General features: G+C 36.2%; 1 protein-coding gene and 1 non-coding gene across 14 annotated transcripts in view; one reads left to right on the top strand and one right to left on the bottom strand.

The window, feature by feature from the left end:
• IMMP2L (inner mitochondrial membrane peptidase subunit 2) overlaps positions 1 to 27,653 on the bottom strand; it is an 896,430-nt gene that overhangs the window by 683,049 nt on the left and 185,728 nt on the right. Inside the window, exon 6 of one of the 13 annotated variants that reach the window (XM_058724581.1) lies at positions 12,034 to 12,501. The exons of the other annotated variants lie outside the window; for them this stretch is intronic. Coding sequence (XP_058580564.1) covers positions 12,483 to 12,501 — 19 coding nt within the window. The 3' untranslated portion in view covers positions 12,034 to 12,482. Of the gene's footprint in view, positions 1 to 12,033; positions 12,502 to 27,653 lie in introns of those variants that run through there. 13 annotated transcript variants of the gene reach the window in all.
• On the top strand, positions 1,409 to 1,515 carry LOC131511170 (U6 spliceosomal RNA). The gene has a single exon (XR_009261375.1). It is a non-coding gene; the product is annotated as a U6 spliceosomal RNA (small nuclear RNA).

Here is a 27,653-nt window from a genome sequence, read left to right as displayed (position 1 = left end):
TAAAAATCAATCAATGAGACTATTTACCTTGAGTCTCAAAAATATTGTCCCAGAAGTCACTGACTACCTCTTTTTTTTCTTTTTCTTTTTTCTTTTTCCTTTCTTTTTTCTTTCTTTTTTTTTTTTTTAATCATAGTACACTACGGGTGAGTTCCTCTGGATTTTATTTGTATAAACGATTCTTCCTTCAAACTAAATTACTTTAAAAACACTTACCACAAAGGAAATTGCTAACACAATCATTATCTACCTCAGTACAAACTAATGTTATTATCTCCAGGAAACAGAAGCAACTGAATTACATAATAGAAATATTAGTTTAAAAGGTCACTGGATGTCAGAATGTATCATTTTACAGAAGTCTCAGGAGACACCATTCATCAGAAATTATAATGCCTAGAACACCAAGTTCAATGCCATGATTTAGCAGATCTTGCTCTTCCTTGGTTCATTTAGCACCAGTTATGAAACTCTGGCAAGTGGAGTATAGTTATTCTCTCTCTGAAATATTTCCTTCCACATGCAAGGCAAAAGAAAGAAAACCAGGGAGGTCTATTTGGACAATGCTTTATTAAAAACACATCTAATATCCCACATTAATATACAGAACGTACACACAAAAATTAGCTCTAAAAGAGATGAGCTTAGTCCCACGCCCGCACTTAAAAGATAAAGAAACAAAGACTCAATAAAGTCAAAAGTTTACCCAAAGTTATAGAAATAATGAATGAATGAAAGAACCAGAAGTCAAGAGTGGTAATCAAATTACACCATCACTCTCAACTAGATTAAAGTAAACTGAACATGAAATAAACAAAGATATGAAGTGATGCTTTCTTTCCCAAACTCACTTACAAACTTCAACTCAACTTTTGCATCTGGACCTACATTGGATTAGTAAAGGAATTTGATGAAAACTGAGTAATTAGCCCCTGCAATACATTAAAATACTTTCCAAACACTGTGTAAATACTTAAGGTAGTAACTGAGGCTGAAATAGCATTCTCAAACCATATTACACAAGATGCCTATGTTTTAAAACACATGGTGAGAAACACATTTAGCCTCTAAATGCTAATTTGGGATTAGAAGCCAATTATAATTGCCACAGAGATATCAATCCTATGTTCACCACTAATACTACTCTTCTGTATACAAAATTCTTTAGATACAATTCATTGCCTGCAATATGTTACACATAATCAAGAAATAATAGTACAGAAGAAAGAAAAAAATTTTGGATGTCAAATGAACTAAAACTCTGCAAGTTTTTCAAGATTTCAAGTCTATGAGTCACTTTTCATAGTATACAAAGAACAAGAAAACCCATCACTATTGGAAATGCTGGGACTAAAAGAAAACTAAAAAAGACATTATTCTAGTTGTTTTTAAAAATAAATTAATTATAGTGCTCGCTTCGGCAGCACATAGACTAAAATTGGAACAATGCAGAGAAGATTAGCATGGTCCCTGCGCAAGGATGACACACAAATTTGTGAAGTGTTCCATATTTGTTTTAATGCTTTTTTAAATGTTTATTTAACTTTGAGAGAGACAGACATAGACAGAGCACGACCTGGAAAGGGCAGAGAGAAAGGCAGACACAGAATTTGAAGCAGGCTCCAGGCTCTGAGCTGTCAGCACAGCTGACAAACAAATTAATTAATTAATTATATACATTTAGATTTCTCAAAATTTAAAACCGGGCATGTTTTCAGCCATATGATCCCTATTTCATCAAAATACATCCTTCATGTTCACCACATTATAAAATATGAATATAATACAAACATTTTAGAAAAATCTTTAGATTCATCTCCTAGATCTGAATATATATATCCTCTATCTCCCTGCAAATCCACTCCTAGGTTGATATCTAAGAGATATTCATACATGTACAGAAAAATTTAAAGAATATTTGTAGCAGAAAAAATAACCTAACTAACAACCTAAATGTCTGTTGACAGCAGAATGAAATCTAAATTGTGGAATCATCTGACTCCAGAGCAATAAAACTGAACTTCAGCTACACACACACAGGATGAACTTCATCTAAAGAATACTGAGTGAAAGCGGTGCCTGGATGGTTCAATCGGTTAAGCATCTGACTTCAGCTCAGGTTGTGATCTCCCGGCTTGTGAGTTCAAGCCCCATGTCAGGCTCCGTGCTGACAGAGAGAGAAGTCTTCCTCTCTCTCTGCCCCTCACCCGCTCACGTTCTCTCTCTCTCAAAAATAAGTGAACATTAAAAAAAAAAAGGGTATGTTTTAAAAAAAAGAATATTGGGGCGCCTGGGTGTCTCAGTTGGTTAAGCATCTGACTTCTGTTCAGGTCATGATTTCACGGTTCGTGAGCTGGAGCCCCATATTGGGCTCTGTGCTAACAGCTCAGAGCCTGGAGCCTGCTTCAGATTCTGTGTCTCCCTCTCTTTCTGCCCCTCCCCCACTCACACACACTCTCTCTCTCTCTCTCTGTCTCTCTCTCTCTCTCTCTCAAAAGTAAATAAACATTAAAAAATTAAAAAAAAAAAAAGAATGTTGACTGAAAGAAGTCACACAGCAAGAGTATATACTATATAACTCAACTTACATACACTCCTGAAAAGGCAGAACTAATCTATGGAAATAAAAATCATCCGGGTGAGGCAGTGACACAAAGGGAATATGAGGGACATAGGGTCCTTAAGTATGTATTACATTTGTTCTGAGATTACATCCTGGGTTTCCCAGCAGGAGTAACCAGAATTATCAGAATATAGAAATGACTTTTCCACTAACTAGCCATATGATCTTTAATATCACTTAGCCTTCCAGTGGCAAGATTAATAGCCAATAAATCTCACGTAGATCATCCGAAGATTTTTGAGAAAGATTTTAAATCATTTTTATTCATTTAACAAATATTCATTGTGAGCCTACTATGTATAAAACACCATTTCGGGCACCTGTCACTTATATTCTACTGGAGATAAATAGAAAATATGCAGCAAACACAATGAATATATGAGTTATAATGTAAACTGCAATCAGCGTTTAGGAAAAAAATATACAAGTACACACCAAATGAGAACTTCAGTCCTGTCTGAACATTTCTGAGTACACATAAACACAGAAGGGAACTAGCGTTAAATAACTATTTTATTTTATTACACTCTGAAGTAAATCCTTTTCCAGGGTTAATACTCCAGCATAAATCTTCATGAATAAGTCTTGATAACGTATGAAATATTTAAACATATCCTTGAAACCACAAAGGATAGAGCTGGAACCAAAAGGCAGATTTTTCAAAGAAAGAGATTAGCTCAGTGTTTCAGAAAGAACTTCAAATAATCAAAACACTTAAAAAGACAGTGTTAAAGAGAAACTTGATACTGGATTATAGAGAAATAAATTTATTCTGGAAGGAGGTTTGATTTGACCTATAAGACCCTTCTGGGGTTTTATTTTAGGAATAAATTAGCAATTAGGAGTTTTGAAAATATGTTAAAGTATTATTTGCTTTTAAAATATTTACTGCACATATACATTAATAAAATGAATGAATGTCATATACAACTTACATTCATAATAAATTGATATTTAAACTACTCGGTATTATCTTGTATACCTTAAAAATGCTGTCATTATTACATGTAAGTGTAATTATAACAGCAATAAAATTTTATATCCCTCTTACTTTTTCATCTTGAGCATAATGTCTAAAAGCATTTTAAATATGTTAACTTTTCCTGTAATTCTAGGTACGCTAATAGGAATATTTGTGTTAGTCACCACACCCTTTTTAATAGAAAAAGATATACAAATCTCTAAAAATTTACAGGATTTTTAAAAGTTAATTTTAATATCATTCTAGCATAAAAGATGTACAAAAAATGAGCCAAATTTTAAAAAATGCATATCCTAAATCACATTGTTTAAAAATTCAGATAACAGAATAAAACAACACTGAGGCCTGTTTATGCCACACTGTAATGGTTTTAAATCATAGTTTGAACCCAAACTGAAAATCCTTGTAACTGCCTGTTACATATACAAGACATTTGTAGAATAATATCAAGTATTTATTGAGTGGTTGTACCCCCTTCGAACCCATTTTCCACACGATAGTTACCATGGTCTTTCTAAAATGTTATTTTATCGGGATGCCTGGGAGGCTCAGTTGGTTGCGCACCTGAATTCCACTCAGGTCATGATCTCATGGCTCATGAGTTCGAGCCCCCCTCCAGCTCTGTGCTGACAGCTCAGAGCCTGGAGCCTGCTTTGGATTCTGTCTCCGACTCTCTCTGCCCCTCCCCTGCTCACTCTCTGTCTCTGTCTCTGTCTCTCTGTTTGTCTCTCTCTCTCTCAAAAATAAATAAACATTTTTTAAAGAATTCAATAGTACTTTTATCATGTCATGTTCTTTCTTTTTCTTTTAATTGTTTTTTTATATTTATTTATTTTTGAGAGAGAGAGAGAGAGAGAGAGAGAGAGAGAGAGAGAGAGATCATGAGCAGGAGAGTGGCAGAGAGAGATGGAGACACAAAATCCAAAGCATGCTCCAGGCTGTGTGCTGTCAGCACAGAGCCCAATGCAGGGCTCAAACTCTTGAGCTGTGAGATCATGACCTGAGAGGAAGCTGGATGCTCAATCAACTGAGCCACTCAGGTTCCCCAATGTTCTTCATGTTCCTTCTTAAAATTATAAATAGCTTTCTTTCTACCACAGGATCACACCCAAGTTCCTTAAAATAACTTTGAGGTAGCATGCCACGCTTACCTATACAGATTTACCTCTCCCCACTCCACCTGAACTTAATTTTTCAACCACATGTCTTCAAGACATGTTCTCTGAGCTTTGTGGATTCCCTGCTTGAAATATGAGCTGTCACTTCTGACAGAAATAGGATACTATTTCCTCTTCTTTCTTCATGTCTTCTTCTCAGCTTTCAACATTCAGCTGAGACAAGACATGTCCTTCAGTGAGAAGATTTTCCTGCCTTCCTTCATACCCAGTGCTTTCCTAAAGCAGTCTCATACCGAGCTATATAGTTTAATGGTCTACCTTCCCCACTATCAGCAAGACAGGGACCATTTCTCTGTATCACTTTTCTGTACCCCGTGATATTTAAAGAATTCATTATCTTGGGGCGCCTGGGTGGCGCAGTCGGTTAAGCGTCCGACTTCAGCCAGGTCACGATCTCGCGGTCCGTGAGTTCGAGCCCCGCGTCAGGCTCTGGGCTGATGGCTCGGAGCCTGTAGCCTGTTTCCGATTCTGTGTCTCCCTCTCTCTCTGCCCCTCCCCCGTTCATGCTCTGTCTCTCTCTCTGTCCCAAAAATAAATAAAAAACGTTGAAAAAAAAAAAATTTAAAAAAAAAAAAAAGAATTCATTATCTCTTGGATAAATGAGTGAATGATATGAATGCCAGCCCTCAATATAAGTGATGTAAGTGCTGGGACACAACACAAAATAAGAATATATTTCCCACGCAAGTAATTTCATAGTCTAGGAATTTATTTCCCACACAAATAATTTCATAGTATAGGTGTCTGCTTAAAATGAAAACAGAATAGAGAAAGAGGTGACACGACCTTGGGGAAATTACTTAACCTCTTCAAGCGTTATCTTCTTCTTTTGTTAGGTGGGGGAACGTCACCATCTCATTACATAGTGCAACCATCCACTTATTTATCAAACCAGAAAACCAGTCACCATTCGGGTTTCCTCTCTCCCCCTCTGTTATTACATCCAATCCAACCAAAATGTCTGTGAATCTACCTCCAAAGAAGTATTTCAATCCATCCACTTCTCTCCATTTTTTTTCTATCCCCACAGTAATCCAGTTTCTCTCCTAGACTTCTAAATATATTATTTCCATTCTTACCTCATCTAATTTATTTATCATAGAGTAGTCAAAGAATCTTTATCAAACTATAAGTTGAATGCCACTTTACTTAAGATCTCTCTCAAAGACTTTATCTACCCTATTAAATGACATGGCCTCTAACAACACCTCCAAACTCATCTTGTCCAACTTTGCCCAAACAAATCTCCAGCCACACTGGTCTCCTTCCAGATCTTGCAACATGCCAAACTTTTTGCTGCCCCAGGGTCTTGACATATACTGTTCACTCTGTGGAGTACACTCTTCTCTTCATTTTTTATAAGGTTGATTCCTTTACTCCCTTCAGTTTCAGTGTGTCAGTTAAGAGAGACTTTCCCTCCTGTCCGCCATAACTAAACTGTTGCCTCAGCCCACATTCCTGTTTTTCTCTATCACCACACACAGATCTTTCCTTCTTTCCCCTGCCTTCAGCATATTCTCAATGTGTAGAACTGTGCCAGGGTATAGAGCAAGCAGATTAAAAATGTCTCCAGAAGACAGAAGAAAAGAAGGGTAACTGTACATGGTCTGAACATGTGCAGACTATTTTGATGTGAACACAGGTTTCCTATTTTCTCTAAATTTTACCTTTGACAGTCTAACATCCACCAGTAGAACTGGATAAATGCTCTCTGTTTAAAAGTCTACTATTAATACATACATTATCTAAAATAAGGCATGGGAGGGCACCTGGATGGCTCAGTCAGTTAGGCGTCTGACTCCGACTCAGGTCATGACCTCACGGTTTGTGGGTTCAAGCCTCACATCGGGCTCTGTGCTGACAGCTCAGAGCCTGGAGCCTGCTTCGGATTCTGTGTCTCCCCCTGTCTCTCTGTCCCTCCCCAACTTGTGTGCTTGCTCTCTCTCAAAAGTAAATAAATAAACATTAAAAAAATTTTTTTTTAAATAAGTCATGGGATGATACAACTGAATTAATATAAGTAGATAGCTGTCACTTTAGGAAGAATGAGTAGGATCATGGAGAAATAAATAAATAAGACACTTTAGAGATTAATTCAACGTTCTAAAAATGAAGTGCTACCTGAGGGTGGTAGCATCAGGAAGAAGCCACACAATAAAGTTTTGGATGAGAAAATGAGGCAAAATAAAATTTGAGTACCACAAACCCAGGACTATGAATACGAGTAAAACTGATGAGTGCAGAAGCAGTAGTAAAGATAAACCCTGAGTATTCTACATTTATTGTTTTCTCCTAGAATTTTCCTTGCGCATAAATACTTAGTATGAAAATTAGAAATTTCATGTAAGATCACATAGAATGTAATCCAGACTTTATGAGTCAATCAATCCTTTATAAGCCCTAGACAAGTCTGATATTGCTAAATGTGTAATATTAGTAATTTGAGGTCAGGTAAAACTGTCAAGTAGATGTAATCTTATTGCATACTGTTTTAGTTTTGCTTCATGAGAGCTCATTGCACTTAGATTCATTTTATGTTAGTCACCTGAGGCACAGTTTGCTACCCACCACTCTGCAATGAGCAGCTGTTTGCAATAATCCCCATGTTGCCGACAACATTAGACTGTCTCCTGGGGTTTAGAGGATGTTGATTCCTAAAGGCCAGATTTAACACTTTGGGGAAATATAAAAGACATCAAACAACTACAGAAGGAGAAATAAGGTATGGATCTTGATTATTTGAGGACTGCAACTTATTACAGGCATTGGTTACCACAGAAATTATGATCTGTAAATGGCCTACGTGGAATAGGCTGGGAAATAATACGTTGTACAAAAATGGAGTTGACTCATAGCACATCAGAGATGGGTGGCACCATGGAGATTAACTGGCAGCAGTTCTGGCTAATGATTAACAGGTTGGAATCTCTCTAGTGAAAGCACTAATGTACCACTTGACAACTGTGGCCTCCACTGGAATGACTGCAATACAGGGCAGGTCGTTTTAAGGCAGTTCTGTTATAGAATTCTTTATATTGACTGAAAAATCTACCTCGGCTCTTTAATTTATTCCCACTAGGTTATGGCCCCTAGAACCAATAGAATAAATCAAGTTAATCTTCCATATCCCCACAGATATTTGGAAACAACTACTACATACCCTCACGCCTCATTTTCTTTGTCTTCGGATTATACCACTGTCCGTTATTCAATTCTAATGTTAATAAACATTATAATAATGAAACACAGTGTTTTAATCAAATGGGTCTCTTCTAAATTCCTTGCAATCGCCATATTTCAATAATCAAAGCCAAATGAACTAACCTACCAATAAGAACTAACAAATGTAGTAAGAGATTTGCAGGTCTCCTGAACTAAATCCTAATAAGGTTGGAATGAATTATAATCATCAGATAATGGAAATACTGAGGATTACAGAAATCAGAAAGGTCAGGAACTGAACTCATGGCTGACTTCGAACCCTAAGCCCTGTCCTGGACTACTTCAAGGGAGACCTGACCAGAGCAGAAGAGGAAACGGGCTAAGAGAAACTTCTGAACATCTGTTAACTCCTGAGTCTGTTATTTAATATACAAACTGACCCACATATTTGAGCCAGCTACGTGATCAATGTAGCAACTACATTTTTCTCCAGCAACTGAAAAAAGGGCTAAACAAGGCAAGGAAGAGGACAGAACTTTCCACATGCTACAGGAAGAGGTCTGAACTTACCTTAGATTTATGAGGCCATTGAGCATTTTAAGTGTTAGAATTACACATTTACTAAAGTCATTTTAAAAGATTGCTCTGAAAGTAGATATGGATAGATAAAATGAAAGCCACAGGAGAAGCTGAGAGCAGGAAAATAGTTCCCACAATAGTCCAGTGAACTGTGGACAAGAGTCTGAACTACATTGGTGGTGTGGGAATGGAACAAAGCACATGGACTCAACAGATTTAAAAGCAGAAGTGACAGTACTTGGTGATGGTTTAGATGATAAACTGTGGTACACTGCTGTTTCAGACTGTGGGCTCCGGTCTGACGCCGGGATTTGAAGTCCCACTTCGATTTGTGGGACTGACGCTGCACTTGAGTATCGACCACGGTAAAAGAGGCACAAGAGTGCCTCACTCGTGGAGATGCTGGTAACTTTCACTGTGACACTAAATGTTAGTGATGACAGTGAAGAAGGAAGAAGGGGAAGGGAGGGAATGAAGGGAGCGTAGGGTGACTCCAGGTCTCCACTCAGGTGACTCGGTGAACTCCGAGAGGGAACGCAGGCAGGAGGGCAGGCTCGGGAAAGTAGATCGTGAGTTCAGTTTTGAAGATGATGGGCCTGAGATATCTGAGGTTATCCAGGCAGCAATGGGTTGAAGAATATGGAAGTAAATGCCAGCATGAGACTAGCCTTGTAAAGCAACTAAGCTCTGAAGGCAATTAGAAAGGATCAGAGCCAGGGGAAGAAAGTGGCTTCTTTTGATGGATGACGCAAGCCTTTAGGGTTTGAAAGAAAAGCACCTGGAGGTAGAGATTGAAGGTATCAATGATTAAAGAGCTAAATGGGTGGCACTGGTTTCAGAGCCTTTGGAGAGAAATGGGCCCGGAGCACAAGGACAAGCCTCAAAGAGGAACGAAAGATCCTCCTTCTCCTAGAGAGGAAGGAAAGAGGCCAAAGCATGGGTAGGTTTAGGGCAGGAAATTGGAGTTTCTCTACCATCTTTCTATTTCCTAATAGTCTGAGACCCAAGGCAGTTGAGGGAGGCTGAGGAGCAAGGAGGTACACTGGAAGATGGGGGCAAAGTTTTGGATCCTAAAACGGGGGTGAGCACGACAAAGTAAAGGCATCCCTGCTTTTTGGGGTCACCTGGGGCATTTCCCCTAACTCTCCTCTCATAAATTCAACTTTTATCTCTCCCACAACATTTGCTTATAAATTCTATTAAAGCGTTTATTATGATAAAATATCTGTATGTACCTTCCCCACTAGGTCACGTTCAGTTCAATGCTAAATTTCTGTAAAACACAGGTGGCACTCGAGCTTTCTCAGAAGCAGCAAGCCAGTGAGCAAGTCATCAAACTGGACTCTAATCCCATCTGCTTCCTTATTTTACTATGTTAGAAACCAAACAATGCCATTTTAAATCTAAGTAAAATAGAGAAATTTTGCAAAATTTCTTCTAATAGCAAATAGTGATTAGGAATCTGCCCTATGAATAAGGTAAATTGTGTCCATAGTATTTTTTCTCAAGATGCCCAAATGGCATTATTCGTCTCATTAACAGAACCAAAATTAAGAAATGGCCTTCAGAAACTGTTAAGAGAGCCTTAAACTATGCTCCATTGGACCTAGATGTTCTTGGAAAAAAAATGAACCTCTGCCATTACTTACAAACTGACTCTGCCATCCGAAAGCTCTGATATCTGAACAAGGAATATTTCTTCTTCTGCCCTTATGTGTACATATCATAAACTCCTAATGATCTTCCTTGAATAAATTTAAACTAGCAAAGAAATCTTTTCTTCATCAAAAATCCTTTCAAGTATTCATTTTCTTCCCAAGGAGACTGAGTTCTGTGTATACTAGTTAATACTTTATAAGCTTGGGCTTGCATGCAGAACACAGAGGCCCTTTTATTTCCAGATAGTTTTCCTGCAATTTTAGTAGTGTGCCATAAGGAAAAGAATGGTTTTTAAGCTACAATCACATTATCAAAACAGAGGAGTCTCCCAGAGTCCTAATTACTAGAGTCAGAACATGGAATTATTCTCTCAATTCTACTTTTCTCTGAAATTTGAGGGGAAAAATTAAAGATTAATCGCTAATACTAATAGCAACAAATTATTTGACAAATATGTATGAGCACCTGTGTTGGGCGGCTGCTATGTTAGGTATAGGAGTGGTAATGAAACCGCAAGAAACATTATTCCTTCTCTTCAGGAATTATATAGGCAAGTGAGACAGAACATACGTTAAAGAACAAAACACTTTTTAAAGAATTTTGAGCCAAAATCCAACAAATGCAGCCACTTAATTTACAACAGGTGTCTTTTAATTTCAAATGTTAAAAATCAGTTTTTCTCACTAAGCTTTAGGAAAGCAAATAATGTCTTGGCTTTCATGCAGCCCTAAGAGCCTTAACTGTGTAGGTGTTAAAACACTACAGATAAACTGCTATATAGGCTTTAACTAAGAATGTGTGCAGAAGCACGGCTGTGTGGTACAAGGGGGAGAAGTAGAGTGGGATCCCTAGATAAAGGGGAAGAGGAACTCGAATAGCCGCTGAGGGTGACAGAAGGAGTGCCAGGACAGGGAAAGACAGGGTCAGACACTCCACTCTCCCAACCCAGCATTCTAGCCACATCCCACAGAGGCCCTCTCCCTGTCCATATCAAAATGAATACCCCTTATCTCTGATCCAGAAGAGTCCCTACACTATCCCCCCCTCCAGTATGATGCCTCTCATCTACTCCATGTGAACTCATTCTTTATTCAAAGATGTTCCCTATGTAAGAGGAATCCTGATGCCAATTATTAAAATAAAATATATCCCAAATCATTAAATTTTCATATAGTTACACTGGTGGACTTATCACCATTTTGTAATTATTAATGCAATATATTATTAAAAATTATTAGGTAATGGGGAGCCTGGGTGGCTCAGTCGATTGAGCGTGTGACCTTAGCTCAGGTCATGGTCTCAGGGTTCATGAGTTTGAGGCCAACATTGGCTCGCTTGCTGCTGTCAGGGTGGAGCCCACTTTGGATCCTCTGTCACCCTCTCTCTCCCCTCCCTCCCTTCCTCTCTCTCTCTCTCTCTCTCTCTCTTAAAAAAAAAAAAAAACATTAAAAAAAATAATAATACATTATTAGGTAATGAACTCCTTGAGGGCAGGGTCTTCTTAGCATCCCCAGAGCTTAGAGCAATACACACTAGGTGCTCAATACATTACATGGGGACAATATTCCTCCTACCAACAGGAGGATCTAGGTGTTTACTAATTACCTGAATCTTACACGATTATTCTGTGTAAGTAATCACACTCGCAATGACAGATTTTGTCTAAAGTGGCTAAGTGATTAGGAGATTTCAGCTGTATGTCACCATAGAACAACTCTGACATTTCCTTTCTACAGAATATTTAAGAGTAAATGAAAAGAGAATTTAACACCTTTCCAAAAATCATCCAAAACGTGTATTAGTTTGTTCACAGGCACCATGAGGATCTTCACCTCTTACACCTTTGATCTATTTTTTAATTTTATTAATTTCCTCAGTTTCTGTTTATTGAGAACAGAATAATGAACACTGTAATTGTTGGGGGTGAAGGGTCAGGTGAAAACCTGACTACGCATTTTCAGCCATTATACTTAATATTGCTAGGTTAGACGGCCAACCTTTATACTGGAAGAGATGAAAGTACCACACAAAATGATGAGGAAATCATGATGTTAAAATTTGCAATAACAGTCTGGTATTGATTTTGATGTAAAACTAAAAAGCTTACTTAATACATTTTTTGCTCAATTCACTACTGAATGTACACGGGGGAAAAAGATGGTATGTTGCATTCAACACCAACCCATTAAATCAAAATGAATAGGGGTGGAATCTTTTTTTTCTTATACTGCACTGTAGATAACTCCCAATTCAAGATAACCAGCAATAGGAGCAATTTATCACCAAGATCATTTTGTCATCAAGTTCTGCTCCCAATCCTGGCAAAAAAAAAAAAAAAAAAATTAATAATAACAAACGTACTCCTTCTGACCTATGCAAATTCCAAATGGGTACCACAGATAAAAATTGCTAAATGAGTGGCTATAGTACAATGAGCTTGCAAAAAGAAAATCTTCTACTCACTGTTCTTTCTCATTACCAACTTATTTCATTGTTGTGTTAAATTTCAAACCATACTTTTGAAATGAATAAATGCAATCCATCTCAATTTCATCCATGTTGTACTGTATATCCAATAAATATCACTTTCAATTTTTTTTGGCCTGTGTATTTCAAGACAGCTACTACATTGCCTCAATATACTTTATTTGATCTATTAGTATAAAAACAAATCTGATTAGGCTTCAATTCTTCAGAGAAATGATGTTCACCTACTGAAATATGTCACGTTCTTGAGAATATTTCCTTTTTGTCTTTTTTTATTTTTTTGATTTTTAAAATTTTTTTTAATGTTTATTTATTTTTGAGAAAGACAGAGACAGAATGCGAGTGGGTTGGGGCAGAGAGAGAGGGAGGCACAGAAACTGAAGCAGGCTTCAAGCTCTGAGCTGTCAGCACAGAGCCCAATGTGGGGCCCGAACTCACAAGCTGTGAGATCATGACCTGAGCCTAAGTCGGACGCTCAACAGACTGAGCCACCCAGGTGCCCCTGTTTCTTTTTTTAAAGTATTGTTTTCTATCAGTCTGTTTCTCACTAAGGCAATAAATGTATTCATAATATGAAGACTTATGAGTAATAAGTATAAATGCAGTCACTCAGCTAGAGGTTTGGAATCAAGCACACACACCTGAGGCATAAAAGAGCCTACTTGAAGGGTGATGCTTGACAGGCTATGGGAGAAGTGAAAACAACCAACCATATACATAGTACAGAGGTGACAAAAATCTGGACATGCCAGTCAGCGGAGAAGATGCAGAGTAAAGAATTAAAAATATATGGTATATATATACGTGTATATATATGTATGTATATATATATATGTATATATATATACACATATATAATATATATACGTATATATACACGTATATATATATACACGTATATATAATATATATACGTATATATACACGTATATATATATACACACATATATATACACATATATATATAATATATATACACGTATATATATATACACGTATATGTATATATATACATATACGTGTATATATATATACGTATACATATATATATTATATATATATATATATAGGGAAACAGAATACTTTTGTGAATCTCTATGATTCTGAATACTTTTCTGTTTTGAGAATCACTGGCTCAAAAAGTGCTAGGCAAACACAGGTTCATGCAACTGTGTCTATATATCTTTATCTACAAATTTCTTCATTTTCTCAAAGGAAAAAAAATTAATAGTCTCAACTTTTTTCTAACTTTTGAATGGGTTTCAAAAGACAGAGTAAGTAGAAAAGAAAACTATGGGCTATTTCCACATAAAGGTCCCTGATGATATCTGAAACAAAAATATCTAACATTTGTCTATCCAACAAGTGTCAAGCACTTAACAGGAAGAGCATATTAGAGTGATCAGTGTGTATATGTGTGTGTATATGTGTGTATATATTCCTCACAATTTCTTGAAAATTAAACATTATTGTCCCATTTTATAAACAAGGAAAGTAAGATTCAGAAAACTTGAAAAAAAATACACAATGCTATTTAGATACTAGTCAGATTTCAATCTCCACACTCTTTACTTTCCAACCTCCAATCCAGTGGCTGGCTCGAATGAGTCTGAGCCAATAGTTCTCAAACTTGGCCATAGGACTCCCTAACATTTCTAAAATGCAGTAAAGATCCCAAAACCTCTTCTTTATGTGAATTGTATATATGAATTTATGCCACATTAAAAACTAAAATTCATAACTTAAAATTTGTTAATTCACTTTAAAATAATAACACAACCATTACAAGTTAACAAAAATAAATTTTTGTTTAAAATAATTCTATTTTCCCCAAAATACTTAAGAGTAGCATTGTTCTACTTTTTTTGCAAATCTCCTTCATGTCTGGCATAGAAACAACTGGATTTTCAATTCTGCTTTCGAATTCATCTGTCGTTAAGTCACATGTCCTGTTGTCTCTTTACAAGTACACTGTACACTCAGGAAAAAATGAGAGTAAAGAAGGCAAATAAATTCTTAGGATTATTGTACAGAGTGTTGTCCTCACAGACCCACTAAAAGGGCTTCAGGGATCCATTAGCATCCCCTCAACCACATTTCAATAGCCCCTTGGTCCTAAAGTATATTGTTGATATTGCATATGTATTATTTCATAAAATAAAAATTCAGAAATTTAACATAAAATTTCCGTTTCCTACTATGGAGTTTATCATGTATCTCTCAAGCTCCTGCTCCACCTAATATCAGAAAACATAATCTAGGCATTTCTAGATAAACTTGGTCACATCTGGGTTTCTCAGTAATCCTGTTTAACTTCAATTCACAATTTCACGACTCAACATCTTTCTTCTCCCTGAGGTAAGGGTTACGTGTTGAGAGGCAGTTCACACAACAGTCATATGGTACCAGTAGGAGGCATCAAACCTGCAGTGCCCTGCTCTGGCACCTTCCATGTCTCAGCATTTGGACAATCTGGTTTTTGGTGAAGTAATTATCTATGGTTGGCCTCTAATCATGCACTCCATGGTGCCATTTGGACTGTGTCCCCTCATCATAACTGAGAGCTATTTTCAAGCACTGGTCTGTCAACCAACTTTCCTGTTCTTTGTCTCCAGACACCTCCCATAAACATCTCTACCTTACTGAACTCATGTCACTCTAGTGTAGGATACATCCGTGAGATTGTTGCTTCTCAAAGTTCCAGAAGAGGCAGGAGGTTCCAATGCTGCTACTACCACACCATAGTCATATAGGACCATGCACACTTTTATAGAAGTCTTGCCATCTGCCTGGCTTTCACCTAGACAGTGAAGCACCAATCTCCCCTGTTCAAACCTTCACCTAAAGGGAATTCCTATCATCATCCCAGGTCTCAACTGAAGAGGAGAGGAGGGTAGGGTATAGGACTGCCAAGTGTATGGATTCTTGTTTCTAATGCAACTCTTCCTTCTGGCCAAGAAACAGTTAGTTAACATGTAAATGAGATCATCTCACTTTTTAGCTAATTGAATTCTAATCTATTGCTTAAATTTTTTAAAAAAATTTTAAAAATTATGTACTGGTATCTTCAGAGCTGTACTTTAAAAACTCAAGACCCTTTCTATCTTACACAGTGCCAGCTTCTTCAACTCAGACATTTGGGATTTCAAGACTTTTGCATCAACTGTAAATTTCAGCAGCCTACTTAGAACTCAAAAAATAAGTATTTGAGTCTTCTTTGTAGCTTTGCTCTATTCTCAGACATAAGACTGTAAATGTCACAAACGTCAATCTAATTTAAAGGGGAAAAGGGATTTGAGTATTAAAATCATATGCATACATGTACAAGTACATATATGTTAAGAGAAAAGGATTTACTAAAAAAAAATTATACAACTTAATATATCAAAAAACAGTCTATTCACATTTTTATAATAACAGATCCCATATACACAAATGTAGCCAGTTATATATATTACATTAATTATGAAAAGGAAACACTGGTTTTATTGACAAATTTTAATAGTCCTTTGCCTCTTCCTCCCTCCCCCCTCTTCATCTGAAAAATATTGGAAATATCAAATAATGCTGCCTACATAGGGTTCTCTGGTAGGATCCTAGGTGGTAAGATACTACAGATAGACATGAATTGGAGTGTTGAGAACAGTACTATTTAGGAAGCACGTAAAATTAAGAATAGGGCATAGAGCTTTATATTTATAAGCAATGGAGGTATGAGCCCAGAATATCTCTCATTCCAAAAATGCATAAATACATCCAAAAACCCTGTAGATTCTCATTTATAAATATCCAAATAAAATCTGGACAAATCCAGTCGCATAGTACAAATATCCCCTCATGACCAAACAGGGTTATTCACAATAATACAAGACACATGAATTGAAAGACATCTACTTGAGTAATATATTTACCATATTAACAGAAAAATACAAAACACACCTATTGCTATCTTGAATGATGCCTATGCCTAGTGCAAAGGCTCAAGTATTCAAAATTTAAACTCCACTTTAAGATAAACATTTAACAAGAAAAACCAGAAAAGCCTTTTAACCAAATGAGAATAAAGAAGACTTATTTAATTCCATATGAGGAGCCAAAGGAAATATTATTTTTAATGGTAAATAGTAAAGAGTTCCCACAAAGGTCAACAGGGAGCAGAATGGAGGTTTTAGTCAAAGAAGAAGAAAAGAAAAAAAGAAGTATAAGGTGTCGTCTGTGCCTGCCTACAAAGACAGACACAATCAACTGAAAAGGTATTAGAATGAGTAAGAACATTCAGAAATGTGGCCAGAATCAGGATCAACATCAATGACTTTCCATCCACAGAAGCAACCAATTGCAAATTTTACTGGGAAAAAAGATCTTTTGAAACATAGCCATAGGGGCGCCTGGGTGGCGCAGTCGGTTAAGCGTCCGACTTCAGCCAGGTCACGATCTCGCGGTCCGTGAGTTCGAGCCCCGCGTCAGGCTCTGGGCTGATGGCTCGGAGCCTGGAGCCTGTTTCCGATTCTGTGTCTCCCTCTCTCTCTGCCCCTCCCCCGTTCATGCTCTGTCTCTCTCTGTCCCAAAAATAAATAAAAAATGTTGAAAAAAAAAAAAAATTAAAAAAAAAAAAAAAAAAAGAAACATAGCCATAAAAATCTATGGAATAAGTAGGAATAAATCTAATGTGCAAGAAATGTGCAAGTATGAATAAAGAACACTATAAAATTTTACCCAAGGACACAAAAGAAGTTCTGAAAAATGAAGACATACCATTCATATGACCAAAAATTAAATCCCTACTGTGTATCAAACCCCAAAACAAATTCCAGATGTATCAAAGATCTCAACAGAATCAATAAAACTGTATAGGTACTATAACAAACTATGAGAGAATAAAGAGGAAATGAGAGGCCGAGAAAGAGACCACTTGGGAAACACAATAATAACTTGTTTTCCTGGAGTGAATCTTCAGCACCATCATCAATAGAAAACATATTATGAATGTTTCATGAATGTATTCTAATAAACATGATACTTCGTATTAAATATAAGTAACACTGGTTGCCTTTAAAAGGTGAAATTAAGTATTGTCATGTTAACATTCTATTTTCTACAATAAACGTGGAATTTTTAAAAAATAAAAATGAAACATATTAAAAATTTAAACATACATAATGCAGGTGACAATACTAATACATAAAATAAGTTTGGTGAAATGGTTTCTTTTCATAAATTAACTATGAAAATAAAGAATGTAAAGTGTAAGTATATACTGAGTCTTTTGCCAGAGGTACCGTACATAGACAAAGTGCTATTTCTTTTCAAAACCCAACGTAAATTGTACAACTGAGCAGCATTACTTACTTTATAGAACCCCTGTACATCAGAATTAGTAACTCAATATTTTTCCAAGTTTTCTTGCTTTCTTCAGTAACCTGCATAAATTTCCTCCAGTGTACTTAAAACTATTTTTTGAAACTTCAACTCAAAAAAGAAAAGCAGTTTAAAAATAAGAAAGCAAAAAAATCTTAAACACTTCTACTCACTTCATAAGATATACAGAAATGTTACTGGTAGTAAGGGTTCAATTTTTGACCTATATGACAAATTTAATCTGTATTTAGTAATACAAATCATTCTCCTTTGGAGGAATGACTGAAACATACCCAAAGCAATTATCTAATCAAAAAGAACGTACATACAGTGTAATTCATTTTCATTTTGCCTCATATTTCTAAAATCCACATTTAAGCTTTAATAGTATTCTTTATTTTATATCAATAGGTCTTCAATTATATTTATCTGAAAATATCTAATTCTGTTAGAAAATCTTCCATTTCTTAAAATATTTGGTTTCATGAGTATGTAATGATTATTTGAAAAACAAACTCCCAAGGACAACAATTAAGCCACATGGGACACCACATAGACAGAATTTACAGATTTAGATACACACATCATATGTACTCACATGTGCACACACACACACACACACACACACACTTAAAGGTGAGTATTAAATAAAAATATAATCAGCTATAAATTAAATAGACCCAAATTCCTCTTTAGACTAATAAATTTGACTCATTCCGCTCATTTACAAAATGACTTATTTGATATAAAATCCAGAATGTTCACTTTTTTATGTTTATTTACTTATTTTGAGAGAGAGAGAGAGAGAGAGAGGGAAAGCGTACCAGCACACACAAGTCAGGGAGGGGCAGAGAGAGGGGGATAGAGAGAATCCCAAGCAGCTCCTCGCTCAGGAAAGAGCCCAGCACAGGCCTGATCTCACAACCATGAGATCATGACCCGAGCCAGAATCAAGAGTCAGACACTTAACCAACTGAGCCTCCCAGGTGCCCCTAAATGTTCACTTTGTAACACAAAACTGAAAGTTTGTAGGAGAATTCTCATATACACAATACTATTTATGAGAAAATTAGTTAACTTTCTAGATCAGCTGGGATAAAAATCCTTATTTAAAAAATACAATAGACAAATGTGACATTTTTACAGATACATTTTGCAGGATTTTAAATATATGTATGTACAAGCCAGAAGATTACTATCCATTGGCATACTACTGCAAAAACTGCAAACTCATCTTTGCCATGGAATTAATTACTAACCACTTCAAGAAGATGTGGACACAGACTGGCCCAACGTGGTATTTAAAGTGTTTTCTTGTTTTGTTAAATACACACATCTGTGTCTTTCTACTCAAAAAGTGGTAAGATCTAAAACACATTTAAAATCTTTTTTTTAAATACCATGCAGCAATGATCCCTTAGAGGCAGCAACTTTAGATGGTGCTTAAACAATGAATTTTTTTCCAACAATAACAATTTTCTTTAAATTCATTTACAAAACCTCACCACACAGCATGAGGCATAATTTCCTGGTAAGCAACTATAAAGTAGAATTAACTATCCTCAAATGACTATGAAATTAAGTCAGCCATATCAGATTAAGATGACCATAAATGCAGTTAAAAACATGCTAATTTACATAGCCCCCTAACCATATTTAATTGCCACATTAAAAATCCTAAATGCATTCCCTTCAAAAGCTGGTCTGTACTTTTACAAAGCAGAATAGTGTCAACTAAATTAACTTGTTTTGCCTGAATGTTGCACTTGTTTTTAATTCATATTACTGGTAACTGGTAATTCACCAACTCTAGCTATTATGTCTAAATATTTTTATTAAGCGGTTAATAAAATGAATCCATCAAACTGATTTTCACAAGGTGAAAAATGTGTTAAGAAAAAAAAAACCCTCTTAGCCTTTGGCAACTTGAGCCATCATAAAGAATGTAGAAAATATATATATGCTGTTGTCCATTTCTACCTGGTATCTTTAGTCATCTGTGACATTTTCATCCCCTATAAACAAGGAAAGCAAAGGAAGGAGCCAGCACTGAAATGACTGCTGTACCACCCACCCCCTCCCCAATACTCAATGATGTCTACAACACATGAATACCTTGGTTTTCCACCCTAGGTCTACCCACCCTAGTTCAGCTTTGGAAGCCCATTCTTTAGTGGGCTGTCAACAACTCATCTTTTAGATTCAGAGTATGAAGCCATTTGGCTTGTTTTTGCTACACCCTCTGAGTGCCTAACTCTCTAAAATAAATCATTTGAATTGTAGACTCCAGTATGTTTGGATATGTCTTCCTTCCTAAACTACTCTTTCATGTTTCATCACATGCACCATGACTTCTGATGCATTACCTTACTATCCTCTATTTCCTGTCTCTTAAACACTGGGATACCACCCACCCAGTGAGGGTGGTGTTTAGATACCTCACCCTAAGTTGAGGATAACTTAGACCACCAACTACTTCGGCATCTTCAAAGCATTAATCAAACTATCTTTTCCCATTATGTACCATATAGAATCCTCAACAAGCAGCAGTGCAGAAGAGACAAAAGTGATTGGTTCTGACATGCCCAAGGGAAAATCACCAAGTATAAAATTATCTTAGCTTCCTCCACAGCATAACACCCTCTGGTTACCATAATGCCCAAGCTTAGTAGTAAGCAACCCCAAAGCATCACACCAAGTGGTAAAGGTCTAGACTGCCGTATTTTAACATACATATAGTTTCACTAAAAGGCTCACTTAGCCAATTCACAAGACGACCCCATCCCCGTGAGAACTATGCAAGGGTGAGATTTCTATAGCCTTCACACTACAAGCCAAGTCTAGAAATGACTGGTTCTAACTTTTGGCCTTGTGCTCTTACACCAACCAGATACTTGCAATGGGGGGAAAGGTGAAATCTCTTTCAAAATAATGAAAATTGACATAGGTGAGGACAGAAATGAAGACAGTAAAGGAAAGAGAAGGTGCCGTAGATTTAATTACACAGAGGTAATCGCTATCACCATTTTAATACATTTCGTTTCAGTCATTTGTTCTGTGTGCAGATTGGTTGCTTCAACTCGACTTCAGTTGTGTTCTTTAATACACAGTTCTTTAAGCTGCCAGTTAGAGAGCTAGATAGCTAAGCTAGAAAGTTGAAGTTCACTTCCTGAACTCCCTGACAGCTAGACTGGGGTGCACGATACAGCTCTTGCCACACAGACACACTGGCATGACTTTGAATCAGAATTAACACAGTGAGGCAGAGGCCAGACTGGCTGCTCTGGCTGCCTCTGCTGTTTTTACCTACAGAATCAGTCCAAGAGAAATTTGATTTCTCTGCAGCATAGAGCCCAATGTCTAATCCCTATTTTCATGAGTGTCAACAGCCAAAGCCAGGCATCCATTTTACTAACATAAATCATGGCACAGATGATGTGGTCCATGAGCAGCAGTTATGAAGCAGCTTCCTAGTTCTCCATATTCTTAAACACGGCAGTAACTGCAATTTCCTTGTCTGGGCAGCTTCGCAATGCACAGTCCCTCCCCCAACAGAAACACGGTAATTGGATGAAGCGAGAAAGAAAGTTTCATTGTGTTTGAATGAGTGTACATTTCCATCTCTTACAGAAGTTACAGAAGTTGGTGCTTACTGATAAAGAGCCCAATAAATATTGAGTGAATCAGTTAGAGGAGGATGAAAGTGAAAGAGAAATAAGAGAGGGAAGAGGGAAGCTGGAAAGAACTGAAAAAGATGGACAGATCTAGATTATTTTAAAGGATTTATCGGAAAAAAAAATTCCTGAAGTTTAGAAATCTTTGGTATCATTACAACTACTTTTTTAAATTAATTATAAAATACTTGAACTTCATTTCTATTGATTTTTCTAAAAGAGAAAATTTTGTTCACAATTTCTATCCTCTTGAAACTTATATTCTAAAATACCATGTAATTTTACTTGTTTTCAGGTTAACATTATAATTTTGTCATAAACCTCATTACACATCCAAGAGTTAAGGAATAAGTCTTCCATATTACATGAAGCTAAAATCAAAGGCAGACAACATCAAAACAAACATACTGCAAAAACTGTACTCCCATTTCACTAGGTGCATGTGAATTATGATGTAACACTTGTGACATTATTTTAAAGTAGCGGTTCTCACAGTATGGGTCCCAAGACCTCTGACAGTCACCAAGAAACTTTCAGGGGTCCCAGAAGCTCTCACCCTTTTCCGAGTACATATTGGTGTGAGGACACATTTTCTGCATGTACTTCAACTGAGAAAACATACCATGGCAGGTTGAATGCAGAAGCAGATATGGGAATCCAGCTGTTTCAATTAAGTCAGACATTAAAAGAGATTTATAAAAATGTAAAACAGTGCTACTCTTATCACTAAACATTTTTGTTTCAGAAAAACATATTTTTCACAAGAATACCTTATTTGCATTAACAGAACTACAGCTGTATTGTTTTTTAGTGAATTAAATATATTTTTTTAATTTTCTCAGTTTTAATTTATAAATGTTAAATATTGATTTTAAATGCTATATATTGATTAAAAAAACCCATGAAAGCTCTTTGGGGTCCTCAATTTTTAAGAGGTTTTAAAAAGTATAAACACTGGGTGCCTGGGTGATTCAAACGATTGAGTGTCCGACTTCGGCTCAAGTCATGATCTCACGGTTCCTGAGTTCGGGCCCCACATCATGCTCACTGCTGTCATCCTGTCAGCACAGAATCCAGAATCCAGTTTAGATCTTCTGTCCCCTTCTCACTGCCCCTCCCCAACTTGCGCGTGCACACTCAAAAAATGAATAAACATTTTTAAAAAATTTTAAGTATAAACAAATTAGCAAAATCCAGTAATAATGCCAGAATTCCTTTTAGTAAATAATAAAGTCTATTTAAATTTGAACAGCTTTCTGAATAATATAAAATACTAGGCAGCCTTTCTAACTGCCATAATAGAAAGAACATGGTATTGAATACATGGATTTAAATACCAGTTCCCCAACTTATTAGCTATGTTGGCATCTGGTCCCTATTATTCTCACTTATACAATATGACAAACTCAACAGTAAGCATATCAAAACTAAAATTACTGCATTTCTCAAGCGTTCTTGAACATTTAATTACCCAGGATTATATAGAGTAATTGTTATGTAATTATATACATTAGCTAATTCAATTATCTGGGAGTATATTTCCCAGCTACTCACTATTCAGAGTTACAGATTCTATAGTAGCAGTTACAGCATAGTTGAGTATGACTGAGACCATCACAACATTTTTCCTCACCCAAATCACATCTGCCTTGCTCTATGGAGTCTCAGCAAAATACACATTTGTTCAAATGCCTGAATGGATCCAAAGATTTCTTTCTTAGGACAATCTTGGTGGTATCTATGGGTAAAATCTAGGGATACTCCTATTATTCAGGGAAGAAGAGTCTCTGTAAGAGAACTGTCTAGAACACTTACCTCTGACAGCAGAAGTTTCACTTTATTTTAATTTGTCAGGCATCCAAATTCTAGGGATATCCTTTCCATTACTAACAATATAATAAGCTCTCAAAGACCATGATCTCTTTTTGTCATCTAAATTTACAGAAAGTCTTCTTGAGGAAAGTAAGGTTTGGGGTTTTTTTTTTTAATTCATTTATTTTGGGGGGGAGGGCGCCCGCATGTGCACACACAAGCAGGGGCGGGGCAGAGAGACTGGGAGAGAGAGAACCCCAAACAGTCTCTGGGCTGTCAGCTTGGAACCCCACACAGGGCTCAATGTCAGGAATTGCAAGACCATGACCTGAGCCAAAATCAAGAGGCGACGCTTTAACGTACTGAGCCACTCAGGAGCCCCACAGAAAAGTAAGGTTCTGAGAAAGAGAAAGATGCTCTAAAGCAATGGTATTCTTTTTATTTTTCTCCCATACTCCAGAAAGAATTTTCTAAAAGTCTGCAATACACTTTTTCAGTTGACATCTAAAGTTTTTCATCACAAGTTTAAATGGTTACAAAGGATGTAATTTCCTGTGTGTTGTAAATACTCCCATTTTAAAATGAAATGGTTACATCATTCTTTTAGGGGTACCAAAGGAATCTAATATCCACAGCAATTTTTACACACCATTATCCATTTTTAAAATACACTTTTTATGAAATTTTACATTGTTCACTTCTTTGTTTGAACTCATTTTTACTCATTTCCTCCCAGCATTTTACCCTAATGTGGGTTTTCTATCTCTACTGTCTATTAAACTGTCTCTTCCTAGAATACTTTTGCCCACTTACTGTCTGGCTAATTTTTAACTGTCCTTCAGGGCCCAATTCAAGCATCTTCTTTTCCGTGAAGCTTTCCTGGATGCCACCACCGGTACACACACACACACACACACACACACACACACACACACACACAGGGGAAAGTTTATTTTCTTTGTACTCCCACAACACTTATTTTATATCCAAATCATTTCTCTAAATGTCTGTCTCCCCAAGTAAACAGTAACCTCCATGGACTGATAAAATAAATGGCATAAAGCAGGTAATGAATATTGAGTCACATTGAATAAAATACAATTAAATTCTTAATCACAAGAACTATACTAGCTATTGTAATTAGCGTATTTGCTTCATCCCTGCTCTTATGCTTTTGGTGTTTTCATGTTATCTGATCATTTTTATGTTTTGGTTTTATTTTGCTGTTGTTGTTTTGTGGGTTTAAAACAAAAACTTCTACCCCAGTTCTTCTGGCAATTACACAGGGTTATAAATACACATATAGAGCATGGCTATGTGACTTGGATGAAATTACATATTCTGTCTCAGTCACAGTTTCTTTATATTAATTAAATAGTAATTATTAGATCATATTAGGTAGGTAGGCAGTATCAAATTAGGGATGCATGTGAAAAATTTCATATCACCATAAACATTATATATAAATTAATTGTTATTAAAATCATATCCAATATGCAAAAATTCTAGATTAGAACTTTAAGCTAACAGAGAATGCCATAAGAAATAAGATAGACTTTAAATGATAAGGTCATAACCTTTTTGCTGCTGAACTTTAAAATTTTAATTCAGTATAATATTAATATCCTGGAGTGGACTTTTCACGATTCTGTATTTCATTTCCTGTACTTCAAAAAAGATGTAGAAAAATAAATGATTTTTTTTGAAATTGGTCAGCTGCTGAAACACAATCTGCTGTCATGAATATTTCATTTATTGAAAATATTTTCAAGCTTATCCTTCTCAACAATCTCACATCATAATGCTTTATTTCACCTGCCTGTGACAGATATCATTACTAATCTCACACAGCTGCTCATCTCCTACCACAAGAGAGCAGTTACTGGATGTCCTACAACATGGCAACCAATCCTGACACGCATGAGGAATACATTCACAAATACATAAATGACTATAAATAAGGCAAAGTATTAAAACATCACAGGTTATGAAGGATGCATCTTAACTGAAGTCAGAGAAACCCAATAAATAACCAGTTTGCTTGAGGGTGAAAAGAAGAAACAATCACCAACTGGTTCAAAACCACGATTTAATCAACTTACAGAGCCAGTAAATCTAGTACCTAGATCTTGGTGTTTAATGCCATTCCTCACTATAAAGAACCAGGACTTCTTTGAGAAAAAAAAAAAAAAAGAAGAAGAAAAAGGTTGATTCCAGGGCGAAGCAGAGAAGGTACACAGTGACCCTGGAGCACCTCATTATGCCAGAAAGTACAGAAATGATAAGAAATGCCACAAGGACTCAGAATTGTAAACCACTGGGGCCTGGAGGAATAGGAAAATAATAAATATAGTAAGAAATGGTGAGCAAAGGGAAGGTTCAGAGAGTAGAACAGAGCTGACCAGTAAAAGGTGGAGAAGCCGCCAGCATCAAAATATCACTATTCTGCAACCATTGCAGTGAAACATAGATCAGACAAGAATTATCAACAGATGCTAAACCGGGAGGAGAAATTTCCCTTAAGAGCAGAATATGTACCTGTTTTCAAAACATCTCAGATCACTCACTAGTAACAACGGGAAAATTAGTAACTATAAAATGGAGAAATTGGACAACACCTTGACCAGGTGGACAGTGAGTGCTTCTGGACATGCTATCTGGAAAGGAAACATCACTGATACAATATTCTGTCCAGGAATGGATAATCTGAATGCAAATCATGAGGAAATATCAGATTTGCCTCAAATGGCAAATGGCAAATGGCAAAAAAAAAAAAAAAAAGAAAAGGAAAAAGAAAGAAAGAAAGAAAGAAAGAAAGAAAGAAAGAAAGAAAGAAAGAAAGAAAGAAAGAAAGAAAGAAAGAAAGAAAGAAAGAAAGAAAGAAAGAAAGAAAGAAAGAGAATTCGGTCTTCTTCAAACATACCGATGTTACAAAAGACAGACAGGTCCAAGGATTATTACAGAATAAAGAGACCAGGGAGACAGAATGACCCAATGCAATACTTAGTCCTACTCTGGATCCTGTGCTGGGGAGAAAAAATAAACACTTCTAAAGTACATTACTGACGGCACTGACAAAATATGGATATGGATATTACATTAGATAATAGGTTATATCCATGCTAGATTTAACTAAAGTTAAAAACTATACTGTGGTTATATAAGAGAATACCTTATTTTTATAAAACTGCACTGAAATATTTAATGGTAAAAGAGAGCAATGATAGTAAATTATTCTCAAAAGAATGAATATATATTCTGTGTGTGTGTATGCTTATGCGTAAGTGTATACAAAAGTATAAACATATGTATAAATGTATGGGTGTCCTTTGTACTATCCTTACAACTTTAAAATTATTTCCAAATAAAAGGTGTAAGAAAAAAAGCAGAGGAATGGTAAACACAAAATTCAGCACATGAGACGGAGGTGGAGGGATCAGACAGGCAAGTGCACGGATGGGCATGAGGTGTCCACGGTCCTGGTGACAGGGGCATGATTTGCTCTTCTTAACTACAAATATGTGACAGATATTCTTATTTGTGTAAAATAGCATATTAGAAAGGAGAATAAAGGAATAAAAGAAAAATAATGCTCTGTGAATTGTTTAATAATTCCTTTCCACACTACTTTAAGAATATGAAAAGTCCTCACAATGCAAGCACAACAGGACATTGACTAATTAGTATTTCTAACGTAATTATCATCAATTTGTTTTTATTACACCAGGTTCAAAGTGCAATAATGGTTTCAGGCCCAGTTCTTTAGTTTTCTTTTTTCTTCCTCAATTCAATAGTACTTTTTCCCCCTCAAAAGAAGGTTTTTGTTGTCTTTAAACATAACACATAATACAATTAAAAAGGTTAATACAAATAGTTATTATAGTTAACATACTGCTAAGTACCAGGAACCATGCTAATAAGCATTTGATATATGTCTTTTACTCTTCACAAATCACTCTTAGTGACAAATCGTGCTATTTTCCTTCTTTTCAGTGGAGAAAAACCAGGCACAGAAAGGTTAGGTAATTTGCCCAAGGTCATGCAGCTAGTAAGGGTCAGACTTAGAATGTGAATGCAGAGTCTCACTCCAGATCTCATACTGTAACACCATGCTCCACTGTGTCTTTATTACCTTCCTG

Source organism: Neofelis nebulosa, chromosome 4 (genome assembly GCF_028018385.1).
Source record: "Neofelis nebulosa isolate mNeoNeb1 chromosome 4, mNeoNeb1.pri, whole genome shotgun sequence".
Lineage (NCBI taxonomy): Eukaryota > Metazoa > Chordata > Mammalia > Carnivora > Felidae > Neofelis > Neofelis nebulosa.
Note: the sequence above shows the minus strand (reverse complement) of the source record. Positions and strands in the feature narration are given on the sequence as shown.